The sequence below is a fragment of the Arvicanthis niloticus genome, chromosome 29 (genome assembly GCF_011762505.2).
Source record: "Arvicanthis niloticus isolate mArvNil1 chromosome 29, mArvNil1.pat.X, whole genome shotgun sequence".
NCBI classification, from domain to species: Eukaryota; Metazoa; Chordata; class Mammalia; order Rodentia; family Muridae; genus Arvicanthis; species Arvicanthis niloticus.
This window is the reverse complement of record NC_133437.1, coordinates 276,054-292,994: the sequence shown is the minus strand read 5'-3', so window position 1 is coordinate 292,994 and position 16,941 is coordinate 276,054. Positions and strand designations below refer to the sequence as shown.

The following is a 16,941-nucleotide window of genomic DNA, read 5'->3' as shown; positions in this document are numbered from 1 at the left end:
GCTTTGCTGATATTGACTCTCAAGTCCTAACTCCATGCCTTTCTTCCAACTCTGCCTCAAGTGAACTCACACTTGTAACTTGAAATTGGATGGGATAATACACACCACTACAAATCAATACTTCTTCTTCTGAAGAGCAAGCCTAATTTACCTACTAAGAAAATAAAATATGAGGCAACTTCCAAATTTAGCCAATGGGAGGCTACCAAGAAAAACCCTCCCCCCCCCCTTTTTTTTTTCCTTTTTCGTACTGTTTAGTGTTTGAGACAGGGTTTCTCTGTATAGCCTTGGATATCTCAGAACTCTCTCTGTAGACCAGGCTAGCCTCAAACTCAGAGGTCCACCTACCTCTACCTCTGGAGTGCTGAGATTAAAGGTGTGAACCAACACACCCAGCTCTAGACTAACTGAATTTGCCTTTAACCAACAGATGATTAATGTTATTTTCAAGGAGCACTCTTAAAACATAGAGTATGGTTTGGCTATAAGTGGTATTAAGTGAAGAATGAATGCTTAGGATTGTTCTCTCTCAGTAATTATTGTTACTTTTAGCAGCTACACTGAGACAGGCAGCCTTGGAGGTCAAGAGAATCCTATATACGTAAGTCTCCTTCAGAATGTTCTTTACTTTTGCTGTAACTAAGACCTTGGAGAAAGAAATATTTTGTTTTATTAGGGCCCTACACAAGGTCAGCTCACAAAATATCATCAAACAACTTCCCAGCACTGTGGCAACTTGATGCAGTCAACTATCTTTACCATGAAAGTAATGCAAACCCACAGCATTCCTGCCCACCATCCATCCTTAACCCAGCTTTAGGTACCCAAATATTTTCCCAACTTCCATTGTTCCCTCTTAAACTGAGCATGCACAATATAGAACATTTTACTTATTTTTTCCCTTTTGCCATTTTTATGTGTGTCACTGATGTAACCCAAATGAGAGGAACATATATTTGAGAAGGTACACATTATGTGTGTGTGTTTGTGTGTGTATGTGTGTGTGCTATGTACGGAGGCTGTTTATGCTGGAAATTATCCTCTATTGCTTTCTACATTATTCAAGGCAGGGTCCCCAATCAAACCCAGAGAGAAGAAATAAAGAAATTAGTTGCTAGTTTGCTTGAAGGATTCCCATGCCTCTGTCATCTGGATTTACAGGCAGGCTGCCATGCCCACCGAGTATTTTACACAGGATCTGGAGATCCAAACTCTGGTCCTCATGCTTGCATGGTAAACGCTTTAACCAATAAGCTACCACTATAGCTCTTCATCTTTAATTACATATGCGAAGAAATGGGCCACTTCTGAAATGTTTTCCCAAATAAATACTCACAACCTCTCCTAATAAGTGCTCACACTTCCTTTGTTTGAAGAGGGCATCACTTTGCAGTCAAGGCCTAACTCTCCTTACCCACGGTGGTAATTGATAAGGACTCTTTCAGCTACTGTTTCACCTCTTGGCTGTGGGTTTTGTCTTCACAGTCACCAAGATGCAGATTGATTCTGTCTGGTTACATTGCTGCTATTATATATTAGTCAGACATTATTACTATGGTCCAGGCTCGGCTCTAAGAACCTTACACACATCAGGGCATTTAAAACTCATCATTTAAAACACGTGAGGCTGGGGATGATTTTGTCTTCATTAGAGGAGGCAGGCTTTCAAAAAGCATTTGGTTAGCCAAAGCATATATCATATTGATCAGAGCTGTGATGTGGGTCTAGGCACAAACTGTCATCTATTCCTACATCAGTGTTCACTGGATAGTGAGAGCAGGGAAGGAACTTAGCATTCTCATGACTCAGTCACTATCTATAAAAAAGTTCAAGATGGAGACTGGAGAGATGATTCACTTCCAAATGATCCAGGCTCAATTCCCAGCACGTCTATGACAGTTCAAAACAAGTCTAACTTCAATTCCATTGAATCTGATGCTCTCGTTTGGCCTTTGCAACCACAAGGCACATGTGGTACACAGACATACATGCAGACAAAACACCCATACACGTTTAAAAAATGATGTTTTGGGGTTGTTTTTTGTTTGTTTGTTTGTGGGTTTTTTTGTTGTTTTGTTTTGCTATTTTAGACAAGAGTCTTTCTATTTAGTCCTGGCTGTCCTGGAATTCTCTATACAGACTAGGTTGGCCTAGAACTCACAGAGAACTCCTACCTCTGCCTCCCAAATGCTGAGATTATGGTGTATACCACGATGCCTGGCAAAACAAATACAATTTTGAATTCAGGTGACTGTACCATCCACATAATCCTAAGGAATCTGTTATGGATTATGTAATAGGACAGATATTAATTGCTAATGTTTCCTAGTGCTTTTACCTACCAGGATTCATCCTGAGCACTTTATAAGAATTCACTCTCTGAAACCTTACAACTACTGCTGTCATCATCAGTGTGGTATAGATGTTGCAACTGAGGTACAGAGAGGCTGGGTAATAGAGCTCACATGTAACTAAGGTACCCTGCACCTAGCCACTCTGCAATCATCCTGAGTGCTGCCCTCATGGAGGCTTGAAAGACAGCAGTAATGTCAGGACAATGACACACTTTCCTCTTCTGTCACAACAAAGTGCAGAGAAGTTTCTTTAAAAGAAATATCTCTAGGATTGGTACCTGGAATCCCCTCAAATACTCACTAAAAATATATTTCTTAGTTTCTTCAAAATCAGCAAGAGCACTTCCCCATAAACCTGTAAAGAAAAGAGAAATAAAATTAAGACTTCTTGTAATTGAAGTGAACCAATAGGGTTGTGTTATTATATTTCAATCCTCTTGCCTATAATAACAGAGGCAGAACTGGAATGTGGACAAGTCTGGGGGTTAGTTGTTCTAATGTCAAGACAATGCTAGCTCAGGGGTGAAAATCCTGGAAATAGTAGATAGAGGAGTTATAGACAAACTGTAAATATATAAAAAGCATCAAAAGACCCTACTTCCATGATTAAATAGATGAAAGTGCCATTTTCAGTGGAAGATGATGGAGAAAAATACCAGTCTTGTCTCTGTTTCTATCTCTGCAGAACCAGGCATCCAGAATGGACTTTATAATATATCACAAAATTATATGACCACTGGCCATGGTGGTGCACACCTATAATCCTAGTATTTGGAAGATGGATGCAGAAGAAATAAAAGTTCAATACTAGACTCAGTCACACAGTTTTGATTCAAGGTCAAAATAGAATATATAAGACCCAGTCTCAAAGAACAGCAAAAACTCTGCTAAGTAAATGGATACATAACTATCCTTAAAATCCTAGCACATGCTGGTCACTGGACTAGTATTTAGATGTGAGATTGCATGTAACTCCCATAACATGTTCTAAATCTGTTTATCAGGAGGTATAGCCTTGGATTCAGCCATCTCCTTGAACATTTAGTATGGTGCCAGGTACTTGCCAGGTAAGGGAGTTCCTGAGAGATGCTTAAACTGTTCCTCTGGAAACCCAGATACCTCTCCTTTTCTCCTAGCAATGAAGGAGTAGGGCAGAGCTAGAATCTCTGGGAGGACATTCTTGTCCAACATCCACTTCCAATCTTCACTGAATTCCATCTGATCCCTTACTTACCTCTCAGGAAAGTCAAGTCTCTCTCAGGCTCAGATCTAACCAGTTTTCCATTCTCAAATCTGCTTCCAAACTCTGTGATGGGGACATAAGCCCCAAGTGCAGGGTACCCAGCATGATGAGGAGTGAATTCAAACCAGGAATCTGGGAAGGCAAAATGAAGTTAAACTACAAGCTCTGAGCCTGAAACAGCAGGTGCTGGGTGTGGGGGATCCATAGACTACGGAATGCCAAGCAAGAGACTACTATATAGAGGGCTGGCTGATCTCAAATTAACTGGGGATTCCTGCCAATATATGTGTCTAAGATATATATGTAGATAGATAGATAGATAGATAGATAGATAGATAGATAGATAGATAGAGATATCAATGTGCCTAAGAGCCTATTCAAATGGAAATGAGTCATTATTCCAAAAGAACCCTGTTATCATTACTGCCCCAATCTTAACTGTTTTTCTTCTACTTCACAGTAGGTGGAACTCTGGAAAGCAGAATGGTGAAGACCCTAGACATACTATCACATGAGGGTTATCTGGAGCACTGTGGAATGGATGGACTATTTGTTGTAAAAAGGAAAATTACATCACCATATTTGCTCTAGAAACTTCTATCAGGTAGCTGTGGAAGAAGGAGATGACATGGTACAGAAAGACCAATGAGAAACTAATTAAAGACTTCTCAAGAGAGATGCTGGAACCTGGTCTGAGATGTACTCTGGGTTGTGGAGAAGATAATAGTTTCAATGCAGAGGGTTGAGTGAGAAAAGTCATGGACTAGAGGTCTCATTGGTCTTAAGAGGAATTTGGAGAGAGTGAAGCTATTCATATATTCTTGACTCAATAATTGTCTTCCTCTATAAGGGAAGGCCATCCTCTCCAAATTAATACATAGCTCAGGAGATTATATATATAGAGAGAGTAGATAGGGAGGAAGGGACATTCTGATTAGGCACCCAGATCAGTCAAATCAACCCTGGTAATCAATGATGTTAAGACCAAATTAACCTTACCTCTAGACTGCTGGAGGAGGGTCTAAGAAAAAAAGGTGGTCAGTCCTATGTATTTCAGTAAAATAACCATTCAAGGACTATTCTGATGAGTTTCAACCTTCAACCTGACATAGCCCAGAATACTTTCTAAAAGGGTTTTAATGACTAATAGATCAGGTTAGTCTATGGGCATGTCTGTGGGAGCATTTCTTGATTTCTAAGAAGAAAAATTCCAGCCCATTGTAAGTGTCACTCATCCCTGGGCAGGATCAGTATAAAGGGGAGAAAGTAAGCCAATAAAACACAAGTAAATAAGGATCCACATATCTGCTCTTGACTGTGGAAGTGGTATGTTGAGTTCCTGACTTGACTTTCCTCTAACCATGGCCATAATCTGGAATTGTAAGCCAAATAAACCCTTTACTTCCTAGGTTGCTTTTCATGACATTATCAAGGACCCACACTAGGAGAAGAGAAATGGAGAGATAACCCAAGGAACATCTGAGCTTTAGAATGCTAGAGTGAGTGAGCACCTGGAACATTGCCTGATAGATACTGAGCAACAAGGACATACTCATCAAACAAATAAAGGCATTTTATATTAAGCAAATTGGATGAAAATTTCTTGATCCCAGGGCAAAGACTGTGGCTTGAAACACAAATGGAAAACTAGGAAAACCACCAACACTAGGGTAGTTATTAGAACCACTGAGAAGATGGCAGGTAAGTAGTAAAGAGTTATGCTACTATATCTCCAATCTGGGACTCACACCTAGCCCACATTACAGCTTCCTTCCTCATCCAAAACAAGTGTCTGCCCTCTGGTGTTTTTTAAGACTGCTGTTGGCTCTTTTATGATCTGAGCATCCTATCCTGAAAGCCCCTTTTCCATGAGTCCTTTCCTTCTGGGCCTCCCAAGAGGCAGTCTAGGGGAAACATTCATACATACGTTCCTTGTTCAGTGCCTTTTATTCCCTTTCTACCTCCCCACCCCATCCCTCCCCACTCCAACTTTTTGCTTACTCTGAGTTTTTCTCTCCCTCCAATCACACTGAAGGTCGTCATCAATGGCTGCAAAGATGGGATAAGGCAGCATTCCTTCTTCCACTTGCTTCTTTAGGCTGGACAAATTCAAATCCTGAAGCTATGGAGAAAAAAACAGCACCCAGACTGAATAAGGTAGAAGCACATTGTTTAGAAGAATAGGGTTTGTCTCTCCAAACTGGGTAGAATCTTTGTACACTGTGCACCTAGTTCTAGAATATTCTTTCTTTCTTCTTCATCTAGGAAACCTATTCCCACATGTGTAGAAGTCAGAGGACAACGTACAGGAGTCAGTTCTCCATCTACCATGCAGGTTCCATGAATCGAACTTAGATCTTCAGGTTTGACTGCAGTGTCTTTCTTCACTGAACTATCATAACAAGCTGTCTGTTCTTACTTTTCAGTGTAGAGAACAGACAGAGTAAGGTGGGGTACCCTCAAGGGATGAGAGTGGATAAAAGTCAGAGAGACCAATGCAGAGGAAAACAGTTTCACAAGGTGAGAGTGAACAGAGATCACATCCCTACTCATTTGGCCGAATTTCATCCTCCTTCAAGCAACAGTGCTCATCTGCCTCTGCCTCAAGGCACCGAATGCCAGTGTGTTCTTTTCTCCATTTCTGTGAGTTTTTCTATCTTAAATGCCTCAGAGGAAGTGGAATCATATGACCGGCCTGTGCCACTTAGTATAACTAAAAGGGATAGATGTCATGTAAAGTATTCTTCTCATCCACCTCACATAAAAAACCACAAGAAGCACAACAAATTTCTGCAGGGGATGAATACGCTTAGCACTTTGATCACGAGATACTTCACAGTCCAAACTTCTCAAAATGTTCATGAAATATATTCAACTCTGTCTGTCCATTTCTGTTATATTTCAACAAAGCTTAAAAAATTACATTAAACTTTGAGAAGGAGGGAGGAAGGGAAGAAAGGGGAAAGAGAAACAAACTAGGGGGAGAGAGAGAGAGAGAGAGAGAGAGAGAGAGAGAGAGAGAGAGAGAGAGAGAGAGAACAAAGATGGGAAAGAGAGAAGACAGAAAGAGGTTTGGAAAGATGTCTCAGAGAATATGAGCATTCTTTAAGGATCCATTCCAGGACCCATGAAGCAACTCATAACCATCTGTAAATCCAGTTTCAAGGAATACAGTGCCCTCTTCTAGTTCCATGCATGTAGCATACAGGTGGGTAAAACACTGATATGTAAATAAAATAAAAATAATTTTAAGGCAGAGGCGAGAGAAGAGTAGGACTGACACAAAGGATAGTAAGAAGAAAGAAAGAGGAAGTTGAAGGCAGGGACAGATAAGGGGAAAATAAGTATACTGTAGGTATCTGGTCCACTTTGACATTTCTAAATAACATCTGTTCCCCTATGACCCACAGTCTGGAAGAAATTCTAACAGTATCATTGAAAACATCCAATTTCTTTTCTATTTTTATGCCAATCTCACAGTTCAGGCTGTCTTTCCCTCTCATTTCTAAGAATTGGACAATGCTCAACCCAATCTAATCAAACTGTAAAAATCAAAATAATCCTCTGGAGAAAGAACTCATTTCAGAATGACTTCCCACTGCCATCCTGACTCTCTTATTAGGAATGCAGCCATGATGCATTCAATCTGGTAGTCACAGACATTTGGATCATAATAGCCATCTGATATGAATTGAGCAGATCAGGTTATGTGCTCAGACAATCTGAGGTTGGATCCTGTAGCCAGATAGCTGGAGGGTCTGCAGGTGACCACAGTGGTACTCTGGGGCTGGGGAAAATATTTCCTACTAAGAACGTGGAGATGCAGAAAACTCCATTCTTTCTCAGGTAAAAAGCAAAATCTGAATATAAAAAGAGAAGAGAGTAAATTCAAGAAAAGAATGGACCAATGAGACAGATGGAAAAACAGGTTCCTTAGAACCTCTTGGCTTTACATGTTCCTAGATGTTTCCAATAATTTCTACCTATTTTACTGCACAAAGGAGTCAGAGCCTGATTCTTCTTCTTACAACCAATCAGCCCTGAGATATTTTTAGACTGGAGGTAAAAGCTCTAAGTGCCCAGATTTGGATGATCTGAAAGATGAGATTGGTCAAGCTGTTTGGAATCCCACATGCTCTACTGGGAATGACTTACTTCTCTGATTTGCCTCGAAACAATCAAATAGGCCCAAAAGTCAGTCAGGGAGTAATTATCCCTCCTTGATGCCTCAATGGCTTTCTTCAGGCTCTCATCAAAGTCCCACTCATTAGTCTCATACCGATGTTTCAGCTCTTCTTCCATCCCTTCCATATTTCCATTCTTGGTGTAGAATGAAGACAGTGCCCTGGAAACAAAGAAAAGTGATAGGCTAGTGATCAGAATTTTGGGCCATGAAGGTCAAAGAGGGGATGATCGAGAATGCCATTGATTCTATTTCCCTCATGATAAACCAGGGAAAGAATGATTAACTGTCAAGAAGGAAGTCAGAGGTTGTAAACAAGGACTGGAGTACATAGACGACTCATGCAGTCTCTATGTGATTCTTCTACTTAATACATAGGCCAATGAGAGCAAGATGAATGAAATACATAATGATGTAATGTTAGAATCCTACCAGATTGCTGTTCTTCCCATGTCACAGACACAGCTGCCTTATGTTCCTGCTGCCATGCCTTCCCTACCAGGATGGACCATACCTCCATAAATTGAACCAGAAAAAACCTTTCCTTCCTTGAGTTACTTTTGTTGAGTATTTTCTACAGAAAGGAGAGATAATAACCTGTAGGTCTCTGTAGGAGCTGCTTCACCATTAAGTACTACATTTCTGCTATCTCTTATCTCCATGAACATCCATTCATTCTCCACATATTTAGTTGAAAAGCTTATATAGTTGTATCTGTTACTAAAAAGTTCCAAGACTGATTAACAATATCTGCCCTGGGCTTGGAATCAGGAGGTGCAAAGAGTGATTAAAAATGTATGCCCAGGGCTCAGAATAAAGCTATAAGGCACGAGTGCTTCTGAGCCCTTTAGAATAAGAAAGTCCTACACAGACTTTCACACAATAGTCTCTCATTAAGATTAAAAGATCATAGGTGTTGTATTCCATCAACCTAGAAAACACTGCCCTTGAACCTGTAAAACCTTAGAAATGAGGCAGCAGTGAAGTGAGAAGCAGAAGAAGATAAATGGAGTAATAGAGATGTTGATATAAAAAATACATTATATGTGTTATAAAAATATAACAAAACCTCTTCTGTTGTACAACTAATAAACTATTTAAAATAGAACTTTAGGCATGGGAAAAGACTGAGTAAATAAGAGTGTTTGCTATGCAAGCATAGGACCTGAGCTTGAATCACCAATACTTATGTAAAAAGTATGCATGCATAAACATGCCTGTACCTGTAGCACTGGAGAGCACACACAGGTGGATCCTACATCCAGCCTGGCCAATACTTAATGAGCTTTAGGCTCATTAAGAGGCTATGTTTCACAACAGTAAGGTAAAGACCAACAGAGAAAGACTTGATGCCTGCCTTGTTCTAGCCTCAACATTTCTCCACACAAGCATGCATAGCCCACACATCCCAACACCCCATAAGCAGTGACAAATCTCTGGGTGTCTGTGACAGTGTTTACAGAGACATTTAAATGGATGAGAAGATACCATTTGAATGTTATCATGGCATTTCCCAGGCTGGACTCAGACTGAATAAATAGAAGCTGAGCTGAGAACCAGGATACCTCTCTCTGATTCACATAGGGCCCTTCCTGCCATGACAATGTTCTCAAGGTGAGAATCAATGTAAACCTTTCCTTCTTTAAGTTGCTTTTGTCTGATATTTTGTTACACCAAGAGGAATGAAAATACAACTAATCAGTATACAACAAATCCTATAGCAAAATATTGCACCATACAGCATAAAATAAACAACTGTCATCTGTTCATTTAAAAAAGAAAAAGAAAATCAAAGGCAGCATGTATTTGGTGACTGGAGGAAGACATCATCTCATTCTGATAGTAGAAAACATGGTGCATCCTTGCATCCAAACTCAACACTTACCAAGTTGACCCAGAGACCCCTGCGAGGTATGTGACAGCATCCAACAGGCCAAGTGCTTTCATCTCACTCAGCACACCAAGACAAGCAATGTGGGCCCGCAGCCCCCCACCAGAGCCTAAGACAGCAATGACTGGAGCCTGGGCATCGGAAGAAGGACAATTAATGGACCATGTAAGCAACAAGAGCATATCTAAGTTCTTGCTTTCATGGAGTGAAATCTGTCCCATGTTACTGCTCTAGTAGGGTAAGCCACTTCCCTGTTCATCCTAGAGTAGTTGAACTGCAGAGGCTAGGGACAGCACAAACAATCCCATCAGTGTGGCCCCTCACTTGCACCCACCTGGTCAGCTTGGATGTTCAGCTTTTGTAGCGCCTCCAACACCTTGGGACTGCGTTTGTGCACAGCTGCCTTTTCTGGTTCCTGGAGTCCAGTGGCAAAGTAGACCCCAGAGCTTCCAGAGACAAGGGAAAACAGGACACTTCAGGAATTTTTCAGTGAGAAAGGAAGCACAGAAATCATCTAGAGTGGTGTCCTCCAAAGAGTTACCTACCAGTTGCAGGTTGCTTAGGAGTAAAGGTGGTCAAGGGCTCTGAGTTTAAGATGTGTATCAGATACTCAAAACATAAACTAAAGAGCAGCCAAGGGCCAGTCAAGATGGCTCTTAAGGTAAGGGTGTCTGCCAATCACTCTGATGACCTAACCACATAGTAAAGGGAGAGAACTGCTTACCCTAGTTGTCTTCTGACCTACACATGCACTGTGGCATATGTTTGTAAGCATGTGGGCAAGCATGTACTCCCACACATACACACAACAAACAAACAGATGATAGATTGATGAATAAATAAATCAGTGCAATTTGAGCTGGAGACACAAATGTCTCTGAAGGAGCTGCCTCACCTCTAATTAAATTCTACATTTCTGCTATCTGTTACCTCCACCTTCCATTTATTCCCCACACTTTTACTCCGAAAGGTGCCAGAGACAAAGAGAGAAAGAGAGAGAAAGAAAGACAGAGGAAGGAGGAGGAGGAAAAGGAAGATGAGGAGGAGGAGGAAGAGAGAAAGAGAGTGCTTGCTGCTATTCTAATAGCCAGGAACTGGAAACAACCTATATGTTCCTAAACCAAAGAATGGATTGATTAAAAAAAAAAGTGGCACATTTACACAGTGGGGTTTTAGTCAGCAGTTAAAAATTAACAAAAACAACAACAACAAAAAAACAAAGAACAAAAAAAAGTCTTGATAAAATTTGAAGGCAAATTGATGGAAATAGAAAAAAAAATCGCCTGAGGTAACCCAGACACAGAAAGACAGACATAGTGTGTACTTACTTATAAATAGATATTTGCTATTAAGAATATCAGAGCCAGAAAAGCTAAATAACAAGCAAGGCTCTAGCGGGGTGTGGGGGGTGGGGGGGGGGTCTTATGGATCTCCCTGGAAGGGAAATAGAATAGCTTTTGTGGGGAACTGGGTGGAGGAGTAGAGATGGGGACAGAAGGGATCAGGTAGGGGACAGAAGTATGAAGAATGAGAGTATGGGGGAAACCAAAAGCAATGAAGGAGCATTTGGGGGCGATTTGGACACCTAGTGCAGTGAAAACTTCTAGGAATCTATGAGGGCCACACCAGTGAAGACTCCTAGTAATGGAGGATGAAGAGCCTGAAGCAGCCATCGCCTAGAACCAGGAAAGACTTACAGTGCTGAGACTAGAAAACCAACCCAGCTCCCCTCCCCCCAAAAATCTACAACCTGGCTAACCAGCAATCCCAAGCTATGAGAGGGACATCATAGCAGATACTGTCTGGATGGCCAGGAGCTGGAAGTTGGATAGTCCAGAGACCTATGGCAGAACTAAACAGGACTGGAAAAAGGGGAGGGGGGTCAATGAATCATTACCAATAGTCTTAGATTAGGCCCTAGTCCAATTGTAATCAAAGAGGCTTCATCTAGCAACTGATGGGAGATGATGCAATGACCCCCAGCCAAACATTAGGCAGTGAGGAGGAAAAGGAAGGATTATAGGAGATAGATGGGTTGAAACACCACGAGAACATGGCCCACAGAACCAACTACTTAGGGCTCACAGGAGCTCACAGAAAATGAAGTGGCTGTCACAGAACCAACGTGGGTCTGTGTCACGGCCACCGAATATGTAATGGGTGTTTAGCTTGGGATTTTTATGGGACTCTGAACAGTGGGAGTGGGGGTGTCTCTGACTCTTAGGACCCTTTTTCTCCTACTGAGTTGCCTCACCCAGACTTGATATGACGATTTGTGCCTAGACTTATTGCATCTTGTTATGCTGTGCTCAGTTGCTATCTCTGGGACATCTGATGTTTTCTGAAGGGAAACAGAGGATGAGTGAGTCTGGGGAGTTTGGGTTTGATTCCTGGGACTCATATGGTAGAAGAAAATTACTCCCATAAGTTATCCTTTGATTTACCCAAATGTGCCATGGCAAAGGCAAACCCTTCTCTCACACACACAATAAATGGATGCAATTAAAAAACATTACGCCCATGAAAAAAATCACGCCCATGACTCACCACTCATGTCCTGATTTGGGAGACTCTGCACAGCTCATCTTCCTGACTTCTTCCACTACTTTCAAGGTTGCTTTCTCCTGCGGCACAATCAGGTCCCACTTTGTTGTGGAATGATGGAGTTCTGAGGTGAGAATTGGTTTTTGTAGGAATGAACCTAGATGAATAGTCCTTAAGGCACATTAATCCACCAGTTTAGACTTACATTGCATTATATCTGATAAATGTCATAATGTCATGGATTGAATTCAAATAGTCATTTAAACAATTGAAGTCTGGCACAGACAAAACGTAATTAGGTCCTTGTGGAAGGTTTGTTGAACATACATTGGAAGATTCTGTCTTTAAACCAGATGTTTTTGTCTTTTCAGCCATTGGCTCCTCAGCCCAGGTGACAGTGGTTCCATCAAATTGTGGCTATTGATATGGCTGCTGGTAGGATAAGGCTAAGCTTATCTTGAACACACTACCCTCCTGAAGGCCAGTCCACAGTTTACCCTCCCCCTACCACACTCCCTGATGGACACTGGGGAGGAGGTTCGTTTTAACTACACCCCAAACATGAAGAGCAGTGGGCTGGCTGTGACTCCTGACCTGTCCTTACCCTGCCCCAATCTAGAAATTCCTTACTTCTGAAAGGCCTTAGATGTTTCAAGTCCTTGTAAAAGTTGCTAGGAGATGGGCTAAAAGGCCCAGACACCTGGTCCTCTCCAATTTCCGCAAACATATTCATCTAACCAAACACTTTTCCCTCCTGTGGGCAAAACTGATGAAAACAAACAAATTGCACTAAAATTAGCTCTAGGGAAGGTAACTACCAACTGAGAGTTGTCATTCTCAGTGACCAAATCCAGTGATATACAAATCCAATGTCAGTTATTTTCATTTTCTTTTTTTCCAACAAAAACAAATAGTTTAATCTAATCTAAATGGGATGCCTGTCTTTAGCTTGCTGGGCAGCATCTGACAGATTAGCCATTTAACAAGTTTCCATTTGCTGCTGTTATCCCAAAGCAAGAAGTTGAAAGACACATTTACTTCTGCTGTATTGTTTTCATTTTCAATGTGCTGGGTTGCTTTTATTCTATTATCCATTGCTCCATCCGTATCCTAGCTGAGTTTCTCTAGCAACTCACCTGCACACTGGTAAATGCCCACTGTCAGGGAGTCAGGTTACAGACAGCTTCAATGACACAAACACATAAAAACAGTTTGGTAAGAAGATTTTGGTACTTACAGACCTTGAGGATGCCCAGCAGGCCTCCTGAACAGGAAAAAGGTAGATGGAGAAGAGTAGGAACCAGCAATATATATTCAGGGACTAGGTCATGGGTTGCTTCAAGGTGGCAGACAAATGCCTGGATGGTGCATTTCAAGGGAGCCCAGCCTACGGAGGGGAGGGAGGATAAGGGTGCTTTCTAGTTTTAATCTTTAATGCAAGCTGGCACCCTTTGGGTGTGGTAAAGAACTAACTGGAAATTGTATCAAAGGAGAACTAACTGGAAATCTTGTTCCTGGAATTAAAGTCATGTTTACATTAAAAATAGGTAGAAGAATAAACACTCACATGAGTGAGCTGTTTTTAAAACTGAAGTGTTTATATTCAATTGTCTCAAAGGGCAAATAGTATCCCCGACTTCTACCTGATTTCTCTGACATTTTTCAAAACACTGTTGGATATGTACTCATGATTTCTAAAGTTTTTAATCCCTCCTAGTTTTTCTATAATAAAAATTTATACTTAACATAGAATATGCTATCTATGTTACACTTGCCATGTAGAATTGAGATTATAATTTTATTAAATTTGTCCTTTAGAAATGTCAGAGAAACGTATGAAACCTCAATGCAATGGTTTTTCAAACAAGACCTGCATAATAAAAACTCTAGTTGACAGAAAAATGTGGATAGTGGAAATCTCATGTGGCCCTAACCCTATATGAGCTATAGGCAATTAATGGTTATTGAGAGAGGGAGAGTCAGTCCTCTCAAAGGATAAACCAGGTATGTTATTTAATCCCAAGTGGTCAGCCCTATGCACATGTACATACAAGCATCTGTTCCCATCAGTTCTAGATGAAGACTCTTTGATTATGATTGAGCTGGGGTCCAATCTGTGACTATAGTAGAAATGTTACAAATCATTTCATTGACTTTTTTTCCAGTACTGTTTAGTTCTGCCATAGGTCTCTGGACCACATCCTTCCCCCTTTGATCTTCTCAATGCCTTGCTCCTCACAGCCTTCAGTTGGGAGCACTCTCACTATCCGCCCTTTTCCTCCTTTCTTCCTTCTTTCTTCAATCTTTGTTCTGTAGTCAACAGAACCCTGAGGAAAAAAGCAGGCCTGGGACCAAATGCTGGCTCCAGGGACCCAGTGATAAACCACCAAGCCCTTGACTGTTATGGTTTCCATATAAAATGTCACCACAGGCACACATGTTTCAACACTTGGTTCCCAGTTGATGCCACTGTTTTAAGAGACTGTGGAACTTTTAGGTAACAAGATCTAGTTGGAGGATGTAGGACCACCAGAATGGGCCCTCAACATTACAGGCCAGCATCCCTTTTAGTCTAGCTCTGTATTCATGAGATGATTAACAAACAGTCAATTCTAGGCCCCTATGATGGGGTCCCAGCACCATGCCTTCCTTACCATGATGGGTTCATATCCTTAAACAATAGGTCAAAGGAATCCTCTCAAGTTGACTCTGTCAGGTGTTCTGTCACAGCTATGTGAAATATAGTCTTTGACTTCAGATCCCTCACCTTGACAGTAGGCAAATGACTGATGTTCAAATGACAAATGTGGAGCCTGGCCTAGGACTCTGCTACACACTAAACTTGCCTCTCACCCCATTACTCCAATCTCTCCTGTTTCTTCCTCTCTCCTCCTTAGCCAAACACACAGCACCTATATAGGTGAGTTGTAATGTCTTGTGTTACTCTTTGCTAATTTCTCAGAAAAAAGATGTTTACTTAATTCGCCAGGGTCACAGGCCATCACCTGTAGACAAGAACTTTACACCATCAATTTCTGCAGAAAATGAACTTGGCAAGGTCTCAAAGAATATTGCCTACAGAATGAGTATTATATTACTACCTGCTAATTTCTCCAGAAAATACTTAACTAGCCAAGGTCTCCAGGTTATCATCTGTAAATTGCAGACAACAGCCAACTGTCTCATGGTGTATTTATATTATACATGAATACAGTCACTAACAACCTACCTTATACTCAGTAAGCAACATCCATTTGCAAATCATTAATCTTATCAGTTATTATCAGGTGGTAGTTTAAGCCAAACTGTATAAGGAACTGATATGAAGTCTTCCTTCTATTCTTTTGGTTTGGTTTTTGTTGTTATATTTTTTTGTTTTTTGAGACAGGGTTCCTGTGTAGTCCTGGCTGTCCTGGAACTCCACTGTAGACCAGAACAGGCTGGCTTCACACTCCACCTGTTTTTGTCTCCCAAGTACCAGGAAATAAAGTCATGTACCACAACCACATGGTTGTCTCTCCTATTGTTAAAGAATCTACATTTTCTCAACCTTCAGTATTTTTCTCACGTCCTTCCAGAATTAACATGTGCAAATAGTAAATGTATCCAGTACATACATATACACTAATATACATATGTATATACTACATAGACTAAGGCACACACATACACATTACATATATACACTATAGGCATACACTATACACATTTACTCACTACATATACAGTATATACACACACCATACACACTACATATATATACCACATATACACATATACATATTATACACATGCACACACTTTAAATATATACTATATGCATTATTTACATATATACTACATATATACATACCATATACACATGTGTAAACATGGGTATACAATGATATATATATATATACATACCTGTATATTTACATCTACATTAATGGACATATAACCCATCTACTCTATATATTTATATATATGCTATATATAGAGAGAGATATACTAGATATAGATATATAAAATCCATCCATACAATATATACCACTATATACACTATTATCTGCATATATATGTGTACTTATATATACAAAACATATATACTACATATTTAAATATATGCAATACATATAAATATATAATATCTCACGTATGTACATATTGTATCGGGTGGTGTGCTAGTATACATTTACCAACTATCTTTCTGTAGTGGGAAGACATTATTTAACTTGACTTCTTGGGATACATACATACTAAGAAGCCCAGTTTGATAGCAGAGACCTTGACTTGCAGCACCTAGCAGTTCCTGTGGTAAACCACAGTTGATTTCAAGCTACCATCATGAGGAATGTAGAATTGGGAAGAGGGCCAGACAAAGAAGAGGAAGAGACAAGCAGGACAAAGTAGAGAAGCAGGGAGTGAGGATTGGGACAGCAGGAAGCAACAAAAATTTTGTATAAAAATGTCATAATGAAACACACTTCTTTGAATGCCAAATTTAAAAATTAATTTTTAAATGTATACTGCCTCATTTTTAATAGTTGAATAGTATTCCATTGTGTAAATGAACCACATTTTCTGTATCCATTCTTCGGTTGAGGGACATCTGGGTTGTTTCCAGCTTCTGGCTATTACAAGCAATGCTGCTATGAACATAGAGGAACATATGTTTTGTGGTATGGTGGAGCATCTTTTGGGTATATATCCTGGTATATATATAGCTGGGTCTTCAGGTAGAACT

At 40.4% G+C, this 16,941-nt stretch overlaps 1 protein-coding gene across 4 annotated transcripts in view; it reads right to left on the bottom strand.

The window, feature by feature from the left end:
- The window catches only part of Pla2g4c (phospholipase A2 group IVC), a 43,308-nt gene that overhangs the window by 19,437 nt on the left and 6,930 nt on the right, over positions 1 to 16,941 (bottom strand). For 3 of the 4 annotated variants that reach the window (XM_076926979.1, XM_076926977.1, XM_076926980.1), the window contains exons 2-9: positions 13,457 to 13,602; positions 12,219 to 12,339; positions 10,006 to 10,117; positions 9,666 to 9,802; positions 7,753 to 7,942; positions 5,599 to 5,719; positions 3,589 to 3,729; positions 2,656 to 2,709 (exon numbers count right to left, since the gene is read on the bottom strand). In XM_076926979.1, the coding sequence (XP_076783094.1) occupies positions 2,656 to 2,709; positions 3,589 to 3,729; positions 5,599 to 5,719; positions 7,753 to 7,942; positions 9,666 to 9,802; positions 10,006 to 10,117; positions 12,219 to 12,256 (793 nt within the window). In that variant the 5' untranslated portion in view covers positions 12,257 to 12,339; positions 13,457 to 13,602. Of the gene's footprint in view, positions 1 to 2,655; positions 2,710 to 3,588; positions 3,730 to 5,598; positions 5,720 to 7,752; positions 7,943 to 9,665; positions 9,803 to 10,005; positions 10,118 to 12,218; positions 12,340 to 13,452; positions 13,603 to 16,941 lie in introns of all 4 variants that reach the window. The other variant, XM_076926978.1, reaches the window with a different exon arrangement.